Below are 23,232 nucleotides of genomic sequence, written 5' to 3'. Positions count from 1 at the left end.
TCTGAACCACTATGAAGTGGGATGTGTCAAAGTGCTTAACGTGTGCGCGTGGAAGCCCATGACGCTCGTCACCTTGTCTGCGCCGCACTCTGTTCCGTCCAGAGGCGGGTCCAGTTTGGTCTTACAGGAAGTGTCCCCTTCCACCAGACACCACAGGCCTGCACACATCAGGTGCTGAAACGACACGGCGTTAGCTTTAATGCGTTGCCCTGACAACGGAACGCGTGGCGTTTGAACGGAGTTCTTCGTCCCTCCCTGGAGGCGCCTCCTGAGGTGCCGGGAGGGGGTTAATCACCGTGTTGCTATGGTTACACCTCAGAATCCGACCCGTAGGCGCGGTTCGCCAGGGCCACCCGTGGGGTGACTACATCGCCCGGGGGAAGGAGAGGCTTTTTAGACGAAACAGGTGCCTACCCTATCAGGAGGGAACGTGACATGCCTGACTGTGCTCTTCTCCAGCTGGCTAAAACTGAACGTCAGCAGGAAGCAACGGACGAGGGGGTGGTGGGTGTCCAGCAAGCCCACATAAGAGCGCTGGCCTGGGCTAAGGTCACGACCTACGACGTCTTCCTCTAGATGGATGTCTTTAGGGTTCGCGAGGTTGAACAGAACCACTGTGCTCCCACAGACTTCGCCTTCGTCCCAATGTGCTCCGAGAGTAACCAAAAGCTTAGACTAGATCTCGTGCAGGTCTCACTCCTCAGCACCTCCCACTGCACTTGAGGAGCAGAAATATGGGAGTGAGAGCTATATAACACTCAGTCAACCTGGGGTATATTTTAGCTTATTGCTGTAGGGTAAACGCTCTAAAAAATGAGACTTCAGACTTGCGGGGAGGAATTAGGTATGGGTAATGCCTAGCTTGTCATCACCTGCCATCTGTGGTAATGTATTGGCGGTCACTATGGCAACCCAAAATTCACGAGGGAAATCATAAAGGATAAGGCTCCATGTAAGGAAAGTGGCAAGAAAGAGGAAAAAAAAGTGTAAAATGCTCCAGGCAGGTTAAGGAATGGTCTAATTACCTGTTTGGAACTTGTCTCGCGGGCAGTGTGCGAACACGTCTCTTAAAGACAGTTACCATGTTGTTTTAATGTGACAGCCACAAACAATTTTGCGGACGATGCGAGCACTTTGCGGACAGCCCTGGCAGGCCTTCGATCGGAGCGTGGCGTATCCACCTGGGGAGCGCGGCGGAGGGGACGGGGAATCGGAGCCGTCTGCTTTGCCCTGCAAAACGAACTGTCCAAACTGTGCCCACGTAGGACTTTCTCTTTGAATTTTTGTAAAATCCCAGTGCTTTTCTCTTGCGCCAAAGGCTGTTCGGAGGTCCACGCCAGGACTGGGGCAGGCAGACGCGCTTACTTACAGATGTGAAATTGGTCGTAGTTGAAATGCGCGGACTTGACCAAGGTCGCGTCCCCGGGTTAGGTTTTTCCCAACGTGATAACGAGAGCCACAGTGAAATCTGGGGGTTTGGGGGTCGGGTGGGGTGGAGGCCTGGCTTTAGGTTTTGTTAATCCCGCAGTCCTGTCAGGTAATCGCGCAAGGAGCAGAAGTTCGGATCAAACGGCGGGCGGGGTGGCTGGTCGCAGCCACTCACCTCCATGTCTGTGCAGAAGGTGGCGTTGGAGCCGAACAGGATCTGGCACTGCTCGTCGGCGCTGTAGTGCATGCCGGGCAGCTTGGCCGGCAGACGCAGCCAGTAGCGGCTCCGCGGGTCTGTGTGCAGCAGGCAGGCGCTCGCCTTCGACCTGATGTGCAGCAGGGGGCGACAGAGAGCATGTGAACGAGGAGGCCACGCACCACGTGTTACACATGCACGTAAAACTCTCATCTCTGGCTAAGTAGCTAGTGAGTACTAAGCTACGGTGACCAAGTAATGTATACACCTACATGGACAGCCACTTGCAGACAGACACACACACACTTTTATTTTCCGCTTGCCCACCTCAGTGCTTTTCTACTGCAAACTCATGCAAAATATTTGTTTCCCCTGAGGGTAAGACCACCCTCTCGGCGTCCACGCCCCTGGCCTCACTGAAACTCAGACCCTTATAGCCAGACTGTTCTGTTTCCTCCCCCATCCTTCTCCCTTCAGACTCCTCACCTTCCAGACACTGACAACAAACATTTAACAAATATCGTATTCCCCCCAATACTGGGTCCTTAATTCTTAACTCTCAACTTGTGAAAACGCATGAGAGCGCGGTCTTGTACCGGAGACTTCTCCCACATTCCGCTCAAGTTCCCCCGCTCCGAGAGGCTCATGCGCAGAGACAACGGGAGATCTTCGGCTCGTCTGCCATCCCGCTCGGAGACCGCAGAAGGCGTGCCCGACACCTCGAACCGTTGCTTATGAATTCATGCGGTCGTGCGTGAAGCGCCGCATTTAGCTGCATTCGGAAGCTCGTCATGGTCAGTGCTAGCGACGCAGTGCATAAGGAGGCGGCTCTTCAGCTGAGACAGGGCCCGAATCGAAATGGCGAAGCTTTTCTGGTGTGAAATGGGCTTTAAAGAAAATAAGACTAATACCTGCTGATGACCAACTAGCCTCTGACACCTGCTGGGCTGTAAATGGTGCTACAGTCCTGGATGCTTCTTTTTCTACTCTCAGAAAAGTCCGACACTCTGCTTATCTGGTATTCAGGTCGGAGGCGTTTGACTTTCCGCATTAATACTAAACTACGGAGTGCGTGAGCGGATTCATTCTTTCCGGTATATTAACAACCTTCGGCCATGCCAAGAGATCCGGAGATGTAATAAAGGCGCCTTTGAAAATGTCGCGGAGTGAAGGAGCCTGGCGGGAAAACTGGGGAAACCGCTGCCTTTGCCCCGTCAGAGCCGGGCTCCGGTTATAACGGTCTGGCCTATACAGAAGTCAGTGAAGCATGGCTGTCGCGCACGGGGGAAGAGTATGGTCCGAGTGTATGTGCAATTTGGACACGGCGCAACCATACACGGACGATCTCCTAAGGAGGCTGGAAGCAGGAACTGATCCTGTGATAGATAATCTAAAACATGAAAAAAAAAGATGGTGGAGTTGAAGTCAAGCCTGCCATCCTGTCGTGTATGACATGACAAAATCCTAATTACCGCTGTGGATTCCGCTGACGTGTCTTTAAACCTGAGGCCCGTTTTGGAAAAGCCTCAAGATGATCTGAGGGGTTGGGGGTGTGTCAGCATCTCGCTGGCTTTGGCAGTATAATCCTTCTGGGAATCAGGTGGTGAATCCTCAACACCAGTGCAAGAACACCAGTCAGGTGTCAGGTATCTACGGCCATTATATCTACGGCCAGTTGATTTTCACTCCCACCTGAACGCCGCGATCAGACGAGCCACCGGTGAACAGGTCAGTATCAAATAACACCAAATCGTGATCAGAATCAAATGACCCTGCAGTTAAAAGACCAAAACACAGCACTGAAACTAACATGAAAATTACAAAGTTATCGGGACGCTCGTCCGTACTGGCGCCCTCACCATTCCGACCAAAGCGGAAACGAGAGGACGTTGTGTTGTCAGCAGATCAAGCACACGTTCAAAAGATCCGTTAGCCCTCCGGTGGCAGGTTCGCGCTTCGGAACGAAGTTCCGTGCGTGGCGGGCAAAGGGGCGGGGGAGGGGAACAGGAAAGTACTGGGTTCCATCACGGCTCGCCGGAGCTCAGGCAGGACGCGGAGGCCGGGGCTCTGCTGACGCCAACCTCCCACGTGCGATTCAAGAGCGCCCACTTATCAGCTCAGCTTATCAACTCTCACCCGCTTCTCACGTGGCCCGAAGCTTGCCTGCAGCTCTGGTTTACGGTGCAGAACAGGCATGTGGGGAGCGGTTTGGTATTTTACGCTCTCGGTGTCAGCGGCCAATAAGACAAAGCGCACCTTCGACCTTCGGCTTAAACGGCACCGGTAATGGAGGTCTGCTGGAATGGTCATGAGGGAAGGGGGAGGTGAGGGAGGATGATTTCTCACCTGAGGAAGTTTTCCAGGTCGTCACGGCTACAGGTGGACCAGGAGAGGTCGCTAGGGTTACGACCCTTGACCCACTCTCCTGACATTATATGGGAGTGGCCAGTGCAAGTAGTGTGGTCATCGTCATGACTCATGCCCATGCTGTAAAGTAGAGAGCGCATTACACACACACACACACACACACACACACACACACACACACACACACACACTCCTGCAGTTTCATACCACACACATTCCCATAACACTTTAACCACTTCTTTTATGATATAGAGGCGTCTGAGAGGTTTCCCAACGCTTCGTACTGACATCTTCTGACAAGCATTATGGTGTGGAAGCACTTCAAACATTGTTTGGGACACTCCCACAAAATACAAGCACTATTGTCCCAAAGCAGTGGTAGAAGGCCCAACTGTACGAGAGCGAGTGATAGCTGTATTCCTCTCAAGGCCTGTCCTACATTTCTCAAATTAAAAAGACGAATCCAAAGAAAAAACAAATAAAGGCACCCCCCACACACACCCACACCCCAAGCAGCAGTAGAGAAATGCGTGAGCTAGTAAAGCTGGTAACATGTGGGTTTCTGAGCCTTGTTTCCACTCCCCCTCCGAAAGAAATGCAACAAAAGCTTTCAGAGTCAGCAGCAGCTCAGGGGATCTCAGAAATGTTGATGAAAATAACCCTAAAACCAGTTTAAGATTTGACTCTTCCTTCCGTTTTGAGCTGCGGCACAGCCAAGAGATTTATCCAGGAACGTGTGAGATCTTCTTAAGCTGTCGGGACTTGGAGTCCAGGTGAAAGGCTTTGATGCATAAGATAGCCCACACAAGGTCTAACGCATACGCTGATGGAGTGGCCCAAACAGAGCAGGCCTGCAAACATAGGCACGCGCTACGCGGCCGCACACGGCCCACAAGAAGCAGAACGGCTTCACACACCAGACGCGAAGCAAGGCGGCCCGCCGCATGGCAACCTTGGACTAAACGAACAAGACAGCAGTGACGAGATGCAAATCTTTCCTAAGGGCTCGTGAGATTAATTTTCACTTAATGCTCTGATGACAAGTGGCTGTTGGCGTTTGTAAAATAAAGAATTTCCTTTCTGCAACTCTATGTTCCTTTCAACAGAAGGCACTGCTCTCTGCTGTCAAAGCCCCACCACGAACGCTCTCGTGATCCGTCTTGAGGAGCTTTCACGATATCCCTATGAGGTGTGCGGAAATATTTTAGTCCCGCGTCGATGTCGAGACCAACATCGAGTTATTAAAGAAGGCTGTGCCCAGCTCCCTGCTTTTGCTGCATGCTACATTTTGACTAATGATCACATTAGGACGGCAAAACAAATGACCACGGGCAGATTCCAAACGTGGACCGCGCCATTGACATGGGCAAACGGAACTGCTGAAGGAGTCCTTCCCCCATGCAAGGATAAATCCTTTCACTTTTAATTGGTTTCTCAGAAATGGTTCCGTTCCATATATGACCCTTTTCTGACTTAAGGCGATGGTAATATATTAGGCTTTATGATCTCTATAATTACACATTTACTTCAGCAGCTATTCCAAACAAATGATCATTTCATGGATCAAAAACGCGGTGGTGCAAGACTAACGGCCGCGTAATGAAACGTAAATCAGTGCAGCGATAAAACATTCTTCGGTTAAAAAGAAAGGCCAGATAACGTTCTACAGTAACCGCCCGAAGCTAAAAGACTGGGACCATCAGACAGTGGTCAGACGATGAGCTCTGCTAGACTCATTTGGGACAACGAAGCCTTTTCAAGCCTGTAGATTCAGATGTGTCAGGCACCGAGGCTGATGCCAAACGCACATTTAAGCATGTAAATGTCAAGTCGACAAATATAGCGCACACCGCACTAATCCGGGCAAAACCCTACAGCGCCATCCTTAAAACAAGGCAAATGAAATTACGCCTTTTATTCTCTGCAACTAAAGGTCCACTCACACTGCTAATATTTCCACTTTAATAGGTATTTTACAGTGTGAGCACAATGGAGGCTTCTGTGTGTGTCTGTGTGTGGGTATACATGTGCGGCACTGCATGCACAGCCGTATCCGTCATGTCGGCACCGGTCGGTCTCGCTGCTTACCAGTTCATTACTGCCAGCTTTAAAGCCCTCGCCAGGCCAGCGCCGCCCTGCTGGTCACCACCGGAGCGCGGACACTGATTCATCCTCACAACGGTTGCCACCGCGCCGGCGCTAACACTAATACAGCTCGGCTATATTTCTAGACGAGTTTGACGTCGGCTGGCCAAGGCTGGGATATCAAAAAATCTTTTTTTTTAAGACAGGGAGGATAAGCATAATTAGATGTTGTTACTGGGTCAGAATGGACAGTGGCTTAGAGGTGAAATGAACTATGGGCCTTTTTCGACGAACACCCCACAACCGAAATCAAAGTATGAGACATGCATGGAGAGAAGTGTAAATCAAGCTTCAAGGCAATGCTTCACCCAAAAATGCCAGCAACGAAGGAGGTCCGGCGGGTAGCTAAGGCGTGACAGCACTTGCTCGGTGCTACCGGCCGCGCTCCGTGCCCGACGTCAGCGCTTCTCAGCTATGCTTCTCCTAAAGAAATCCCACTTCATGCTCCGTGGGTGGGGTCGCGCGTGCGCCGTGTCCGTAGCAAGAATGCGCGTGCCCTGCGTGCGCTACGCATGCATGCGTGCGCTGGATGGAGACTCTGCGGTTTAGGGTTCCTCACGTGATACGCAGACGCGCGCGGCGCGTGCGGGTGCGGTGGTTCGAGACTCACTTGTGCCCCAGCTCGTGGGCGATGGTGAAGGCTAGGTTCAGTCCGTTGTCCTCTGCCAACACGCACTTCCTCTTGGTGCTGCATGTGCCGCCCAGGTATGCGATGCCTGTGTGGAAACCAGATCCAACCAGATAAACGGGACGCCCGCACCACGCCACACAGCCTGCTGCTCCTCTAGCTTGAAATTTGTCAAAAGCGAGAAGCCACAAGGAGCAAATGTTCCGACCCCCCCCCCCCCCCCCCCCCCGCGCTCTCCTCCTATCCAGATGTTTTCCTGCGCCTCTGCTTTTTGTCCCCAGAAAGTCATGTGTTTAGCACTGATTGCATGTAAATGGGCTGCAAGGCCACTCCATTGCTGGCCCGCCGAATCCGCTCCCAGGCCTGCTCCAGAGCACTGGCTCCGGCTCTCCGTGGTCTCCTCATTCCTGCGAGGTTTGTAATACTGACCCCATTTCTGTTCCAGTTACACTAGGATGATTCACCAGCCCGAACGAGAGCGCTGCCAAAGAGAGAGGGCATGCGGGCTGCCCCCCCCCCCCCACCCAGGAGCACGGCGGAGACGAGCCGTAGCGTCTCTCCCCCGTGAACTTGTGGAACCCCTCGGCAGCCTCGTTCTGGCTGTGATTTACTGGGCTGTATATTACACGAAGCGATGGCAGACGAAGACGATAGGATGGTTGCGTGTGGGCTGGTTTGTAGTTTGCCACCTGAACTGCGCTGGGGCTCATGCCAAGCATGTCATCCGGAGCAACAGAAGAGCACTGTACTGTAAAACAATATGATGATGGCAGGACAAATTCATGCTCTACAAAACTTTTGAAAGTTTTCCAAAAGTTCAAAACAGATATTCGGTAATTATCATTATTTCATGAATGATTTGTGTTTGGTTTGTTTTGGATTGTAAATGAAACCATAATAATAATAATGTACAATAAGATCTTGCGCATTAAAAGTGCTGTTGCTATAAGGCTAGCATGACCAGTTCGTTGCCTGGCAATCTAAAACAGACTGAAAGAGAGTGACAGGATGTTAACGCGGACTTCACGACTGAGGAATAAAGCTAACACTGCCAAAATCAAGATAAATCAGTTCACAGCTCAACAGAGACCTTTTGACGAAAGATCATTTCATCTGTCGCTGCAACAGGGCACCTGAGCGGGAACTCGGCGGTCCGAGACCCCATCGATCAGTGTCCGCCAGCAGGAACAATATCTTAAAGGCTGTCGCATCATTCGCTATCGCTTTTCTGCTGGCCTGTTCAGACACCTGTTTTTTGTCTATTGCTGGACACTACCCAGGAAGCATTGCTAAGTCCCAGACTGCCATAAATTAAATCAGTGACAAGAGAGTGAAATCAAAGCCAGATGGTTTTTGTTGAAAAAGCAGCGATCTCAACAATTTCATTTGGGATTACTGCGAACACACACAAGTTTTTCGAGTCTCCATCCGTGACTGACATGAGCCTATTTGGAAGTGATTGTGCATGGATGAATATGACTTCATATCGAGAAGCAATGGTTATTTTCAGCCTGTATTTGAAGTCTTGTATATGTACACGGGCACGCTGGGCTCACGAGGCCTAAGAACGATTCACAACTCCAGCGCATTTATCACGGTATTTCTTCATCTTCATTAGCGCTACGGATTAACTGAGCACTTGAGAAGAGCGCTTCTGAAATTTACAAGCTCTGCCATCCGAAGTGGTGTGAGGTTCTGTTATAGTAGTGCACTGTTTAGTCTAATTCACATCCTCAGAAGGAATCGCCTTTCCTTCAGAGTGTTGAAGTATTTCTCAGACCTTCTTTAAAAGCTTTTATTTATATGACTGTTATTCTTTATTGCCTCTACAACAGCTTTTTACTTAAGTCAACCAGGGAAGTTCTAGGACTGAACGTGGAAGCTTCTCCCCATATGAGACTGTAGTTAATATGGTTTACAAAATGTTTGGAGTGGTTTGCCTTTGTAAAGAACCGGTGCCACATATGCTATCATTTTTACCACTAGGAATAAATCAACCTGAAAATGGAGACACTGTCATCTGAACTGTATTCAAGTCAACCAATCAAAGTTGCACTGGTGACATGACCAGAGACGTTGGTCAGTTTATTGTGGTTGACAATCTTTTCCGTATTTCTTTCTTTCGTGTGCACGAGCACACGCAGACTCACACCCACATACACCAACACATGTTTATTATTACAACTTTGATTAAAAAAGGTTCTATATTAAATAAATGCTAACACTATCATCTATTTTAAAAGCATAATTGAAAAAAAAAAGCATACTAAGGGCATAATACAAAAGATTAAATAAAAGGCTTAAAACATAATGAATGCAGCGTCTGTTCACGTTGCTTTTATTTCACAGCCATTTGAAACCATGGCGGACCCAGCAGGGCAGCAGCGTTTAACACTACAGTCTAGTCAATAAACACATCTGGAACACGACTTGCATGCTAGCACTGACTGGCGAACAGTACGCTAGCATTGACACTATGCACCATTCCCATATGTGAACAATCTCAGGCTGAAGAGGATCTGGTTTAGAATGGATTTACCTTATGCCATCTGTAAGCACGTCCCAGTGGGGCATTGCCAATTAACGGCAACAAGGCCCGGTGGTCCTTGGACGCAGCACAAAATGAGAACATACGATCTGCTGGAAACCGCCTCGTTCCCTGAGCTGATAACACGAGAACCGGCTGTTGAGAAGAAATGTTTCGGTTTAAGGGTTCGTATCCCAACCTGTCCTACCAAGAACACTCGCCAGAAGCTGATGGTGGGAAACAAAACCACCTTTCTTGAACAGCGCACACAAACAGCAGGTTGGATAGAAGACAGACACTGTCCTACATTCTTACACAAATTTTCCCTCACTTCTTTGTGATTATACCCACTGACTATCAAGCGTCACATCGACAGTCAAATTTCAGGACCGTTTCTGTATGCATCCCAGGGTTTGTTTTGCATGGATTTGTGTGTTGTGTGCATGCGTATGTTGATGGTTTTTTTTTACGAGAAACTCACGTGGGTTAAGCAGAGATGACCGACAGGTTGGACTTAACGAGGGAGATGAACCCGCACGGAGGCATGCAGACACGCACGCAGTCACGCCTTTGGCTCGGGCAGTGTGGTCCGGACGGCACACGATGATGCTTTTCTTGCATCTCAAAGAGCAGTAACTAACCCAAACCCCTGTCAGACACGCACGAGAGCAGGACAGCCATCGGAGGTGATGCTCAGTGATGATGCCCACAGCATGGTTCAGGAAAGGTGAGCAAATTCACAGGAAATGACAGGCTGTCTGTTGAGCCATAACAACTGGGTCATGCCCGCTACTCCCTCTTTCTGCCGTCCACTTCAGCTTGAACCAAGCTAAGCTGGACTGATTTGGTTCAGGACAACAAGGCGAACCAAAATGTGGGACTGAATTCAGATGATGGCTGATCCAGACAGAATTTTACTCAGCAATGCCCAACTGTTCCAAAGTCTTCTAAACAGCTTTTAAAATGGCGAGAAGTACATCAAGCCAATCTTTCAGGATTCAGGATAAATATATAAGGTTTCAAAATGTTAATTTATAACAATTCGAAGCTTTAAGCAATGTGCTAAAATGAGCATCGCAACCAAAACACAATCACATCTTTCTGTTCTGTGCAAGCCCCAAATGTGGAATCAGAATCAGAATTTAACTGATGACCACATTGTGATTATGAGCTCATTTAACAATAGTTTTTAACCTCATGTTTTCAAAACAATTCATCACTCTAATCCCAAACTGCTGTTCCTTATTGCAAAACATATTTTGCTTCCAAATGCTGACATTTCAAAATATCATTTTCAATTATATTTCTACTCACTGCAATATGCTTTGTATCATATTAAAAACACATTGGTGAACACTTAATGTGACATGGTTAAAGACTGGCTTTCTCGATTTGTTGCATCACGTAAATACCTTGATTTATGAAAACATAGAGCACTTATCAAGAGCATCTGAGATTGGCCAGAATGCTTCCAGCATGATAAAAAAAAAGGTTGTTAGCCTGCTGCAGAATGAAATCAATGTTTTTAACATTTTATGCAGCTCCAACATTTTATGCAGCTCTATATGATCCTATAGCTAAGATGATCTGCATTTCTGCTCACCAGGTAGCAGATAGTGCATGACGTCAACGCTACCAGAGTCTGGGATTTGATTCCCAGGAAGCACAAGCTGAAATAACCTTTCATACAACTGGCTGAGCTGCACAAGTAAGAATTAATGGACTTGTTTATTAATGGCCAGTAAATTTGGATAATCGCAAATCTTTCTGTTCTTTTGAACAAATCATGATAAATTAGCTTGAAAGGAAGCACATCTCCACATACTACATTATTCTCTATGGCTACATCATTCAGTGCTTTCAGAAACAAAGCCTGAGACTTGCTCGTTGACACACACACATGTACATGCACAACAAAACACCCCCCCACACACACACACACTCACACACACACGCACACACACACAAAGACCAGTCTCTGAGGTAATGCATGGCTGTGTTGTTAGTGGCAGCGTACAGGATCGGGGAGGCCAGCGTTTGTGATGTCGAAAGCCGGGAACAACGAAACAACTCCACTGGGCTGCAGCACCGTCGGCTCCGTCTGACTCATCACCTAACGGCATCCAGCGAGACAGGATCCCGCTCAGCGCAGGACACACAGGCCTGTGGAGGCCCTGCAAACGCTCCCTTGCGTTGCAGGAGTTCTCTAATGATTTATGCTTAACGGGTTAACGAGCCGTTTGAGCATGAAGGCAACTTCGTGTCCAGCAGGGCGGCAACATTCTCGCGGAGGGCCCACTGTTGAATTTACCGGCTTGGCACTGGAGGGACGGGAAAGGCTAGCTCCGCAGAACCTGACTGAGGAGCGTCTGGCCCAAGACATGACGCACGCCGGCTCTATATGCGCACGCGTAGGTAATGAAATGGCTAATTCCTCCTAAACCGTTAGCCTGCATCACCTCCGACGGTTATCCATCAGGACTCTTGCCCCTCGGCTTTCGGTTTGCTAGCGAACCGAACAGAGGAAGCGAGAAGCCGCTGCACACGGCTTTACCCTGGAAACCCCCCCCTCCCGAAGTCTGCCCCAGACAGTGTGATAGCTAACATACGAAGAAAACCAAACAGATCAATCTGAGGGCTCTTGCTGTTTTCAAAAGGTGCTCCAAAGTTTGCAAAATATATCGGGCATGGACTGAAGCATAACGACGTTCATTTTTCATGAAAACATCAACGCCCACGAGGCACGGAGCGCCTGACTGGGTGTTCACAAAAGGGAACTGGGTCACGCTGTAAAGGCAGGGCTGCTGAGCAAGAGGGTGGGGTGCTTCCACCCAGATGAGCGCCCACGCTCCTCAAAACCCCTACCGCTCCCTCTGAGGGCGGGAAATCAGCCAGCCACTCCGGAGTCCTGCAACAATAACTGAAAATTCGCTTGGATGTCCGGAATCGTTACGCTTCTGAAGTACAATGTGCCCGGCGCCTTCGGCTTACGCGGCCGAGCGTGGTTGCGGCAACGTGCCCGTGCAGACGGGTTTTCAACTTTAGTGGCATCTGCACGCTCTTGCCCGTGGCAGGCGGCAGCAGGTGGCTGACATTTCTTCTGATTAGGGTAGCTTGTCCAGATTAATGAGAGGTACTAATTTGAGACTCAGAGCAGACGAGCAGGAACAGAGAACTAGCAAGCCCGCTCTTACGTCACATACATTACCGGGCCTCATTGAACTGACGTGACCTCTGTCACTGACACTGAACTCATTTACTTTTACTACCTGTCAGGAAACTGACCGAATTAAATTTGTTTATGTTGCGCCGAAATATTGCTCATTGTTTTAACAGGAATCATATTAAAACCCGACTGAGGGGAGGGGATTTGCTATAAGAGCTACACTTTTCAGATGTGTTTTGCTCATTCCTGAGTGTTTTGTTTTAGGGAGCATGCATCTCCTATTTATTCCGGCTGTGTCACTCCTCGAAAAAGCGAAATTTCTGTGTATTTCTTTTTATTATTTTGCATTTTATATTATATTTTGGTATTATTTCTACTTTTGGTTGCTTGTGTTTGTTTTGGAAAATTGTTTATTTTATACCTGTCATTTGAAGGCATTTTATTTCTGTTTCAGTTCTTTTCCTTGTCTGATGATTTCTTTGTATCTGCTTTCACCTGAGGCAGGAGCTTTGCCTGGTTATGGAGATACGGATTATTCTGAGGGGGGCTGGCATAGCAAAGCAAGCCATGCTTGCTTCATGGAAAAAGTAAGGTCTGTTTTTCCTTACGGCATCGGTGCTCTAGCTAGAGAGAGCCTATCTCTGACTGATAACAGTCTACCCCAGTCAGTCGCCCCCTCCCCCGTTTTGTTGACACATTTCTTCGATTGTAACTGGGAGAATTCAGGTTATTTTTCATTACTTCACCCGGCACTTTTCGCTCTGGGGTATGCCTAAATCTGGAAGTTCTTGGTGAAACCGCCGTTCCACTCAACCTACCTCCACAACAGAGCGTCTGTTCTATGGAACCGAAGGAGAGTAGCCTGGTGCCATTTTTTAACATTTGTATTTGTAATTTTGTACTTTTAGAATTTATTTTTCTTTACACGGCATATTATGTGTTCTTTTTTGGATACGGTGTACTTACATGTTACTGTGCTATGCCGAATTGAAATTGGTTAAAATATATCCTTAGCTCAACAATGGCCTTGTCTTCACCAAGCCTGTAACCAGATCACCTGGCATTGCCCATGAAGGAGAATGCTCACAAAAACATCCATTAGGTAAGGAGTTACCACAACATTAATACATGCAGCTGTTATTAATACCACAGTTTCGGAAAAGGAGGTTTTGTAGGCTAAGTAACCCCGAGCCCCTCCAAACACGGCGGGCTCATTCAAGAATGTTTAGGCTAAGTTTATGGCCTGAGCGAACTGTACGCAATTTTCCTCGAAGCCCCCTATGGTCCTCTCAGAACAGGAAACACCGTGGTAAACCCACCCAGCGGGAGAGTTTATAAAACCGGGGCGGCGATTCGGAGCAGCAGATGTCATGATCCTTCCTGGATTACATGATGTACTGCTCTGTGCCTCAGTTCACATGTCTGCCTTTCCTTCCAGGTAACACACGAGGTCAGAGCCAAGGTGGGCTTCAGGCTAAATCTCAACTCCCAAATGTCAATCACTGAGTGGGCAAATGTGATTTGTTTCTGAGGAGGAGAATGGGAGACCCATCGTAAGTCGTTGCCGGGGCAACGGCCTCGGGCTGTTTTGTATTGCGTTTTCTTCAGGGGTTAGCCCAGGCTCTTCAGCCTGGTATGTTGCTGTTACAGTAGCTGACGTAGGCGTGGGAGTTTTTGGAGGTGGGCATTGTTTGCCACACGGCTTGGAAGATGTCCACTTCGGTGGGGTAATCATCGGCGAGACGTGACGAAGTCGTGCAGGAGACCCCCTGACATCAATCCTCAGACGGGGGGGACTCGGGGTAACCAATATCGTCTACAGAGCAGTGAAGCACGAAGATGAACCATCCCAGTTCAAGTGGCTGGTAAAATCAGCAGCTTTTGACGAACCCTTTCCAGTGTTCTTCAGAACGGGTTGGATATGCCCGACCTCTTTTAACACAAATGGTTCTGCCTCTGTGTCAATACACCAACAGAATGAAGTGGAATGTAGAAGTGGAATCTCCAGCAGTGAACAGCCAATGGCATGCACAATCTCTGGCTCCACTGCATGAGCTACCAGCAAGTTTTTGTGCCAAAAGGGAAACTGGCTGAAACTTTGCCGAGCTGGCCAGCGAGACCGACTGCTCTCACAGGAAGCAGCAGGAAGTTCTGTGCCATCACTGCTGTGGAAATGGTCTGGCTTCAGGTCTGACCAAGCACATGTCCATCAAGTCCATCACACTAGCTGTTTAAACCAAAAGTGGCTAACCTATAGAAATCCTCTCATCATTTGGGGCTTATTGGCCCAGTCCCTCCCTAAAAGTATGTGGTCTAATAATCGGATGTGTGCGTGATTTACAGTGAAGAAGGAATAAAGCATGTGTAGATCAGTGAGTCGAGACCCATCGCGTGTTCGTCCGGCCAGTATCTGAGGCTGCACTACAAATGCTGCACTAGTGTAAGACTTTTTCTTTCCCCTCCCTCACTTACTCACTGAGTCACTACCTCACTCCTTCACTGCCTCCCTTGTTCTTTCAGCTTTGCTTAACTCCTCCATGTCCTCCCTCACTCCTTTAGCTGGAACCTCTGGAACAAGGTTCCTTTGCTGTACCAACTGACTTAAAAGTCTATTTAGGAACTCCTTACCTGTTTTTGTCTGTATCCCCTTTTAAAAATACACAACTAAGAATTTTACTGGTTGAACTTTTAAAACTTTTTCTCTGAAAAAAAAAAATGTTGAAAAGTTCACCACTCTTTAATTTTCTGTGAAATTACATTAAATAGCTATAACGAGCCAAAGAAATATCATTAGACCCTCAGGTATGGCAAAAGAATTAATCTGGCCCTAAGTTTTATCTGATGGACTTTGAATATGCCACTTGGTGGAAAGAGCACGGCAAGACCACAGCTTTCAAACAATGGAAAAGCAAATTTACATGCATCACCTTAGGGAATGAGTCAACCATTCCTGTCTCACAGCACATCTCAAAGGGTTCCTTGTAAATAACTAGGGGGAAAAAAAAGCCTCTCTCTGATCCTTGAGATCTAAAGGATAAGACCTCTGCGACTCCCTTACACCTCTGAAAGATCCTTCCTGCTTGTGTGAAAGGGGGAAATTCCTTTCCATCACTAACAACATCTGATGGATTAACGGGCAATAGATCTGGGAGATTAAAGGGTGATTCCAGACTGTATAATGTGGTTTTGAAGCGCTAGCTTTAGGGCCCATTTAAAAGCAGGAAGGCTATAACAGAGGGTATTCAATATACAATACAATTCAATATTAGATATTCTATTAAGTCATTGCTTTGTTTTTCAATTGCTTAGCTAGCTTTTAATAAATGGTGTTTCTGCAAAAAAAGAGAACTGAGTATTTTGTATTACTTTATAAATGGAAATTATCCTCAAAAGCGCAAAAAACAGGCTGACTTGGCTTTTTCAGAGTGAAGTAAATTTTTGGCTTTGAAACATATAAATCAAAATTTGGAATGGATGCTCTCCAGTATTACATAATCTGAATCAGAGGATTCCTAGGAGGTAACCTCATCTTAAAACCACTATGTTTAGAATGGTATAAATTATTCACAGAAAGAAAAAAGAAGAACGTGCCAAAAGCGATAGTTTCGTTTTTGTTCTATGTTGTTGAAAACACTGCAAGCTTTACGAGCCATTAATTAGAAATAAATTGACATAAGCAGTCCCACTTTTGTGCATACCAGCGCTTCAGTTCATGCCGTGAAGAGGCATTTTCAACTGGAATAATTTCTTTTGAAATGTTGAAGAAGCTTCACCTTAGTGTCGGAGACCTTAAAGGAAGAACTTGCTAATGCTCTTCCAGACAAACGTGAAAACGCTGGAGTCCCTTTCTTCCACCTCAGTGTCTGAAGGCTCTCATTATCCTCCGGCTTGCACAGCTACAGGAACCGCTTTGCGAGTGTTCGGCCTAAGAGCCGTGTGTTTTTCCAAGAGGACACTTCCAGCTAAGGGAACTGAGTCTGATATGTATGAGCTCATTGCTCTGGTCCAGTTCCACGGTGGGGCCTTCATGGAGATCCAGTGCTTCTTCCCAATCGGTGTCATTCGAATCTCACCGGACAGTGTCCAAGCTGTTATCCTAAGGCCCTTCCAGAACTAGAGACGAACATATCTAAAAAAGAATTGTAGGGCGGACAGTGCAATCCTAATCGTACAAAGTATCTTATAGTCAGAATTAAGTGAATGGAGATGTGAAGGCAGACGTGGACATTGGTGGATTCATATAACATGTCTAGACAGGGTGAGGTTGCCTGGCTGATACTACGATGGGGAGGTGGGGGATGGGGTCTACTTTTATGTCAGTCTTCCCTTTGGGAAAACAAGGCCACCCAGAAGGAGAGAGGTGCAAAAAGACGTCATTCCGAGAGTGCCATGATTCATTGTACGAATAAGAGCACCCATCCATGCTGGTTCCATCATGCCATATCACTTCTATTTCACCCTAGCTTTCAGGCTGCTGACAATGTGCTTTTCAGTGCGTTTAAGACAGCCTGTCTGTGGTAGAGACATGTTCAGTTTCGCTACCACCATGTCTTATTTACAAGCAAATGCACTTCAGGTTTTAACAGCAGTGACTGGCAAGTGCACCTTTTTGGAGGGTGGTGTTAAAATTCACACCTCTTAATCTGCACAGGACAGCTTTGCTAAATGTGCCTGCTGGTGTGTGATTGTACATTTGCACGGAGTTCAGAACAGAGACACATTGCGACACACTGCTGTTTTGCTCCCTGGGTGGATGGCGTGTGTCAGGGGTCAAGTCATCTGTCCCTCTAGTTTCCATGGCAGGAATCTACAGAGCGGTGAGGGGCGTCAGAGTTCGACGATTTCCAAGCATTGCCCAGCTGTCGCTAGCCAGGCCGAGCACCTTTCCTGTGCCGTGTGCGTGAGGGACGTCTGTCATTCCAAATGCCACGACACCTGGTTGGTTTCAGTACAGCCTGAGCATGGTTTGCAGTGTGGTCTGGGGCGAAACCCCCCCCTGCCTACGCTCCATCCGGTGCACCTGCTGCCGATGACTACGCAGTTCGGGGGAAACTGAGTCGCACCTGTGGTGTAAATGCTTAGCAGGTGGGGACCAAAAGATGCATAGCGTTTGCAAAACAATGCACAGCTTGTCTGATTCAGTCAGAATGACAATGATTTTTCTCACAGTCTTGTCACAAGCTCATGCATAAATACTAGCAGACGTAGAGTGCGTATCGCAGTTCTGGTTTGCTATGAGGATTACAAAGCCTCTGATTAATTTCCATCTCCACCCACTCAGACAATCCTGGAACCACAGTCAAGTTAAAGGAAGACATAGTGAGAGGGGGAGTGATGCACAAACATCATCATTTGCTAGTTCAAGAATTTTCACGCAGACGTCTGACATCTTAACTGCCGTAATTTTGACCCCCTTTTTTTTCAGATTGCATTTTTTGGATCCATTTTTTTTTTAAGGCTGGCCCACATTCTGAAGCTTTGTGAGCGCAAACGTGCTAACGAAGGCGTGGTTTAGAGGTACTCACCAACAGTGTCACAGGGCTCGTCTTTGTGGACACAGAAATCTGTCCTGAAATAATGGAGGAGAGAGAGAGAGAGAGAGAGAGAGAGAGGGAGGGAGAGAGAGAGAGAGAGAGAGAGAGAGAGAGAGAGAGAGAGAGAGAGAGAGAGAGAGAGAGAGAGAGAGAGAGTTAACAAGTATTTTAAACAGATTTCTTGAAAGGTAGGAACGTAGTTGGTGAGACCAGGGTATGGCGGCTATGAGTCTGTGCAGGATGACAATTTGGATTTCAGTAAAAAGCATAAAAATAAAAACCGTACTCCTCTTAGCATATTTTGTTTAGCTAATGCAGTGCTTTTCTTGGGGCCTGAGTTTCAAAAAAGAAATAGCTTGGAAATAAGAAAAAAAGTCTGAAATCTATTTGTGCTTGCCTCCTTATTGAGCCTCCCTTGATTAAACTCTTGGAAATGGATTACTGACAATAACAGACAATTAATTGCATCTGGTATGAATCACTTACATTTCCTTTTAAAAATGTTTATTTGCATGACTCTTAAAAAACCTAATCAAAGGAAAGCGAAACGTAAACAGAACTTTTGCTCCACGAATGCCACAATGTCCTCTGAGTAAGAAGACAAAACAATTAAGTTATCTTGCACTCCTGCAAAACTTCACAATAGGAGGACAGACTTTTCCAGACTCTTCTGACAGCCATGGGAGCCAACTAAAAGCACATTGTTGGATCCATGGTAATGCCATCTCACTCCCACCCTAAGGCATTGTGGGGCATCCAACAACGCAGTCTTCTGCTGGTGCTAACTTTACAGTGCTAACTGGGGTAAAGGTGAATGTTAGTGACACATCTGAGCTTGAAATGCCTTACAACAAACGGAGACGTCAGCTATGAAATGGCAGACGCTACAGGAGGTGGCGTTTTCACACGACCCCCAGCCCCCGCTGATCCCGTCCTGGAGCTGAGCAAGGTGTTAACAGCAGCATGTCAGCATGCTGGAGACGAGACATGACCGTGACTGGACCACGGCACACGAACATGGCCAGGGTGCTTCAGGAAGAGATGCAGACACAGAAACAGACAGAGAGACAAAGAGAGAGAGAGGAAGAGAGAGAGCAGGAGAGAGAGAGAGTGCAAGCGATAGAGAGGCACCTCCACTGGGACATAAGCCAAAGCCCAGCTGAGGTCTGGATAGCATCCAACCTCACTTGCAAAGAAGGCTAATGCCCCGTCAGTCTCTCCCAATCCAACCGTGTTCATCTGTTAAGCAACTTTCAAACAGATCCAAAGGCTGCATCACTTTGAGTTACAACATCAGTACCAGACAGCACATCTCCTTCTCCTTGACCAAGAGCAACAGATTTCACGTCCAAGACGATATGAGAAGCTGCTGTTTACTTTGTCTGCAACCCGAGAGCTGCACCCAGGACGTGCCGGTCTAATGCGCAGCTTCCGCCTTCCTCCTTTCTGCCATGGTTACCAAAACACTGTTAATGGCTCATCCCGTAAAGGTCAACGTTGGTCGGAAAAATGCGGCAGCTTGTGAACGCCGTGACCGGCGGGCCCGAGGCCACCAGCAGCTGCCGATCCACCGGCTCAGGCACAGCAGGGCCAAGTCCACCTGAGCTACTTCCCCTCCTAATTCTCCTTGGCAGGGTCCTACTGGAAGCATGGAAGGCAGCAGCCTCCAAACCTGTAATTTGACTCGACCAGGACCTTATTTTCAGCTCGAACAATGACTAACAGGTGATCAAGGGCCGGGGAGCTCCCTTTGGGGGCGGACTGAGGGGTTGTCTGCAGTTTCTAATTTCCACCACTGCTGGTTTGGGAACAGGGGCAGCTGACTGGCACTGGCAAGAGGAATAGTTATGATAAGACCCGAGGATTCGTCTGGACGTACAGTTGCATGCATCACGAGGTGAAGTAAAACCAACAACCTTGTGTTAAAAGGGGTTTTTTCCAAAATTCACAATATAAATCAGTCAGCATACATTCACCTAATTTTTATATGTGGGAATTCCATACATACAGGAATATCAATGACAGTCATGGTCGGAATTTAGGCTGGGGACATCTCTCCACCATGTTCTAAAATGGTTGATTTTCTCCCCAGCACTTGTTGAAAGTGTATTCTGAAAATATTTTAAAGAACATTTTATATAATTTGTTTTTGTATTTGTAAAAACAGTGAAACATTTATGCTCCTAATGTTTGTGCTTATGTTTTGTCACATGATGCTGAGGTCATAAACATGACACAACTGACATTTCGAGAAACAAAACGAATGCTTTTTAATAAAAATAAACAGAAAACAATGACATTACAAACATATTTTAAACCATGCTGCTGATACGTCTTGTACTGTTCAATGCTGATAGGCTTAACAAATGTACCCATAAAATCTTTTTTATACCCAGCACATTTCAGGGCAAAGCTACACTCATGTGGGGCTGGGTATCGTTATCATTTTCCGATACTGGTGCTAAAATGCTGGTGTCTAAACGCTTCCTGAACTAGTAGTCTCTTTTAAAAAAAGGTCAATGATATTATAGAATGCAGTTTTTTTTCAAAGGCAACTTTGAACTTTTGAAAGTGAGCAATATATATGCTCACAATATATGTCTGTCTTCTCATCGTCTGGGCCAGGGGTGCACACACAGCCTGCTGATGCGCTTGACATGGCAGTCATACGAGCTGTCGAATACGGTGTGTCCCTCTGCTTTCAAGTGTATCCTGTGTGTCTCCAGATACTTCAATAAATTTGATGCGCTCCCCCTTTACACACAATGGATTTTAAAGGAACAATGAGACAGTTCTCCAAATATTCTTATTCATGTTATGAAACAGCCATCGTATTGACACTTAGTGGCCTGGAAGTTTCAAAGATTCTGTACTAAATGTATTTTAAACATGGCCGCCTCCATATGGGAGACCCGCTCTATGAAGCATTCACTGGTTCTTCTGGGGTAAGTAAAAAAAAAATATATATATATATATATATATACATTTTATTTTTCTCCAAACTATCTCTTTAAGAGGCATGGTTGAGGCACCATTCAGTCCAGTGTATGCTGATCATATAAGAAATGGTGGCGTACTGTTACCTTTAAAGCAGTTTAGGGTTTTTTTGGATTATGCTAACTACTGCAGTTTTAAACGTCTACACACTCCCATGGAACTATCGGGAAAAACAATTCAGCTGTCTCTTTGCCATCAACAGTCCAAACCCCTTCTGATTTCCTGCCTGTGTTCCATAACAGAATAAATGGATCTGACACACAGCTGGCAGTTGAGATAGCTCGCGTGTAGCCCACCACCGAGGCTGGGGAGGGCTAGCGTAGCGACGCTAAATCCCATTAGCTCCAAGGTCCTATCCAGTGAATGTGACAAGGCTTGCACGATGGCGGTCTGAGCTGTCACGAAATGGCAGCTATCTGGGGCTAACAGAGTGAGAGTGGCAGCATATAGAAGGCTAACAAAGGATGCGCTTTCAACCACAAATCAAACTTCGTCCTGCTGAAAACCATATTTTGACTTGCTTGAATAAATAAATACATTTTTTGGGGGGGTGTTACTTCTTTTCTCCCCCCTTTTTTATGCTCTGGTCATTTTTTGTTTGTCTATTGTGTTCTGGTTCTGTGTACTGCAACTACACATACCATTTCAGCAATTACTCAGCCCTTCAGACTAAAAGACCGAGCTTGCTAAATTACAAGGCGCCTGTAGTTCTTCTGATCTCACGCAGACTAACACTACTGTTTGTGTTTTTGCTGCTCAGGCAGAAATTTAGGTAAATTAGCGTAGGTGTGCCCCTGTGTACGTTTGAACTGCATAAATCAATTATAATTTTCAAATGACAAACATTGCTGAGGGAATTAGAGATGGAGGGAAAATTAGTTCCATCGTTGAAGTGGTACAATTTGCTCTGCCCCATCACGAAGTTGTTATTTAAAGTCCTGTAATCTTGTGCTGAGTGGCAAATGGGGTTATTGGGTCGGCCTGCTCTGTCTCTCACGGATGAGTCACGAGGTTTTTATTTTTATTTTTTCCACCAAAGGCTACAGAGTGCAAAGAACTGCAGCAGTAGCCCTACTGTTAAATACTCATGCGGAGCAAGACGGAGGCGGTGCGGTGGTGGGCGGGGGAAGGGGGAACCAGAGAGCACCTCGACACGCTGTAATTTGCCTGTGACGCGCTCCTGCCGCCACGGGCCGTCTTGGCGCTGCCGTCCGGGCAGAAGTTGGTCCCGCGAGCTGCGTACTCTGAGCGGAGGGCCTCGCGGCGGGTGAGGAGGATAGAATTTAACCTGGCAGAGGTGAAAACAAAAAGGCTCTCTGTGTGACTCCCTGCCTTCTCCTCAGGCCCAGGAAGATGGATAGCATCTGACAGGCTAACGTGAGCGTGCCATTCCTAACAAAAGGGCTCCTTTTTTTCTTAATCTTTTTTTTTCTTTTTTCCCTTTTTTTTTTTTGAGCCCTGAAAATCATAGCGAGGTAATAAGACCTGATCCAAAAGAGGGAGCGCGAGTCTGTTTGGTTGCCAAGGGCAATCGGTTAGCGTGGTGAAGAAGGAAGATTTGGAGCAAACCTGCCTCGTTGATGGACTGGTAAATGAATGCGTCATTATGGCCCATCAATGGCTCAGGAACTGAAGGGTCTAAATTATGTTACGGCTTAATCAATAAGATGGGAGGGGGGAAAAAAAGCTCTAATCCCCAAAAAGCATGAGCGTGCTGACAGATGGTGAACATCAAAGAGGTGAAGTAACGAGACAAAGTGAGAGAACAAGTTGGAGAAAATGAGCAAATGTCGAGTTGAAACAACAAACACAGAAATCGCTGATAGTGGCGGAGAGCAGACAAAAAGAAGAACAAAAACACAAACATCCCCCAGGAAGACGAGGCACACGGGAAGGCGGCACACCTTGTGACGAGAACGGCGATGTCCATTGGCCGCGGGTCGTCTTTGCCTCCGGGAACGTGGTTGTTGCCCAGGTAACGCGCCCCTCCGTACTCCTCATGCTGCCAGTGGCAGAAGCTCTCCAGTGCCTTCTCACCGTGGTGACTCATCTTCAGCTTCTCCTGAAGAGGCCAGCCGACAGTGGGTTTATTCCTCCCCTCCCTGTCCCGCCCGCCCCAGAGCTGGGGGCGCCCTGCAGATCCCACTAGCCTGCATCGCAAAACTTTTTATTCCTTCAAGGAATGAAAGCCCATGAGCACCATATAGTACAATTTTAATCCCATAATGCTAGAAACTGCTAACA

General features: G+C 47.2%; 1 protein-coding gene across 2 annotated transcripts in view; it reads right to left on the bottom strand.

Annotated features, from left to right (window-relative positions):
* The window catches only part of adamts17 (ADAM metallopeptidase with thrombospondin type 1 motif, 17), a 77,030-nt gene that overhangs the window by 38,154 nt on the left and 15,644 nt on the right, over positions 1-23,232 (bottom strand). For both annotated transcript variants that reach the window (XM_035525689.1, XM_035525697.1), the window contains exons 6-11: positions 22,893-23,050; positions 17,983-18,026; positions 6,747-6,852; positions 3,971-4,111; positions 1,604-1,754; positions 73-174 (exon numbers count right to left, since the gene is read on the bottom strand). In XM_035525689.1, the coding sequence (XP_035381582.1) occupies positions 73-174; positions 1,604-1,754; positions 3,971-4,111; positions 6,747-6,852; positions 17,983-18,026; positions 22,893-23,050 (702 nt within the window). The remainder of the gene's footprint in view (positions 1-72; positions 175-1,603; positions 1,755-3,970; positions 4,112-6,746; positions 6,853-17,982; positions 18,027-22,892; positions 23,051-23,232) is intronic.

Source organism: Electrophorus electricus, chromosome 1 (assembly GCF_013358815.1).
Source record: "Electrophorus electricus isolate fEleEle1 chromosome 1, fEleEle1.pri, whole genome shotgun sequence".
Taxonomy (NCBI): domain Eukaryota; kingdom Metazoa; phylum Chordata; class Actinopteri; order Gymnotiformes; family Gymnotidae; genus Electrophorus; species Electrophorus electricus.
Note: the sequence above shows the minus strand (reverse complement) of the source record. Positions and strands in the feature narration are given on the sequence as shown.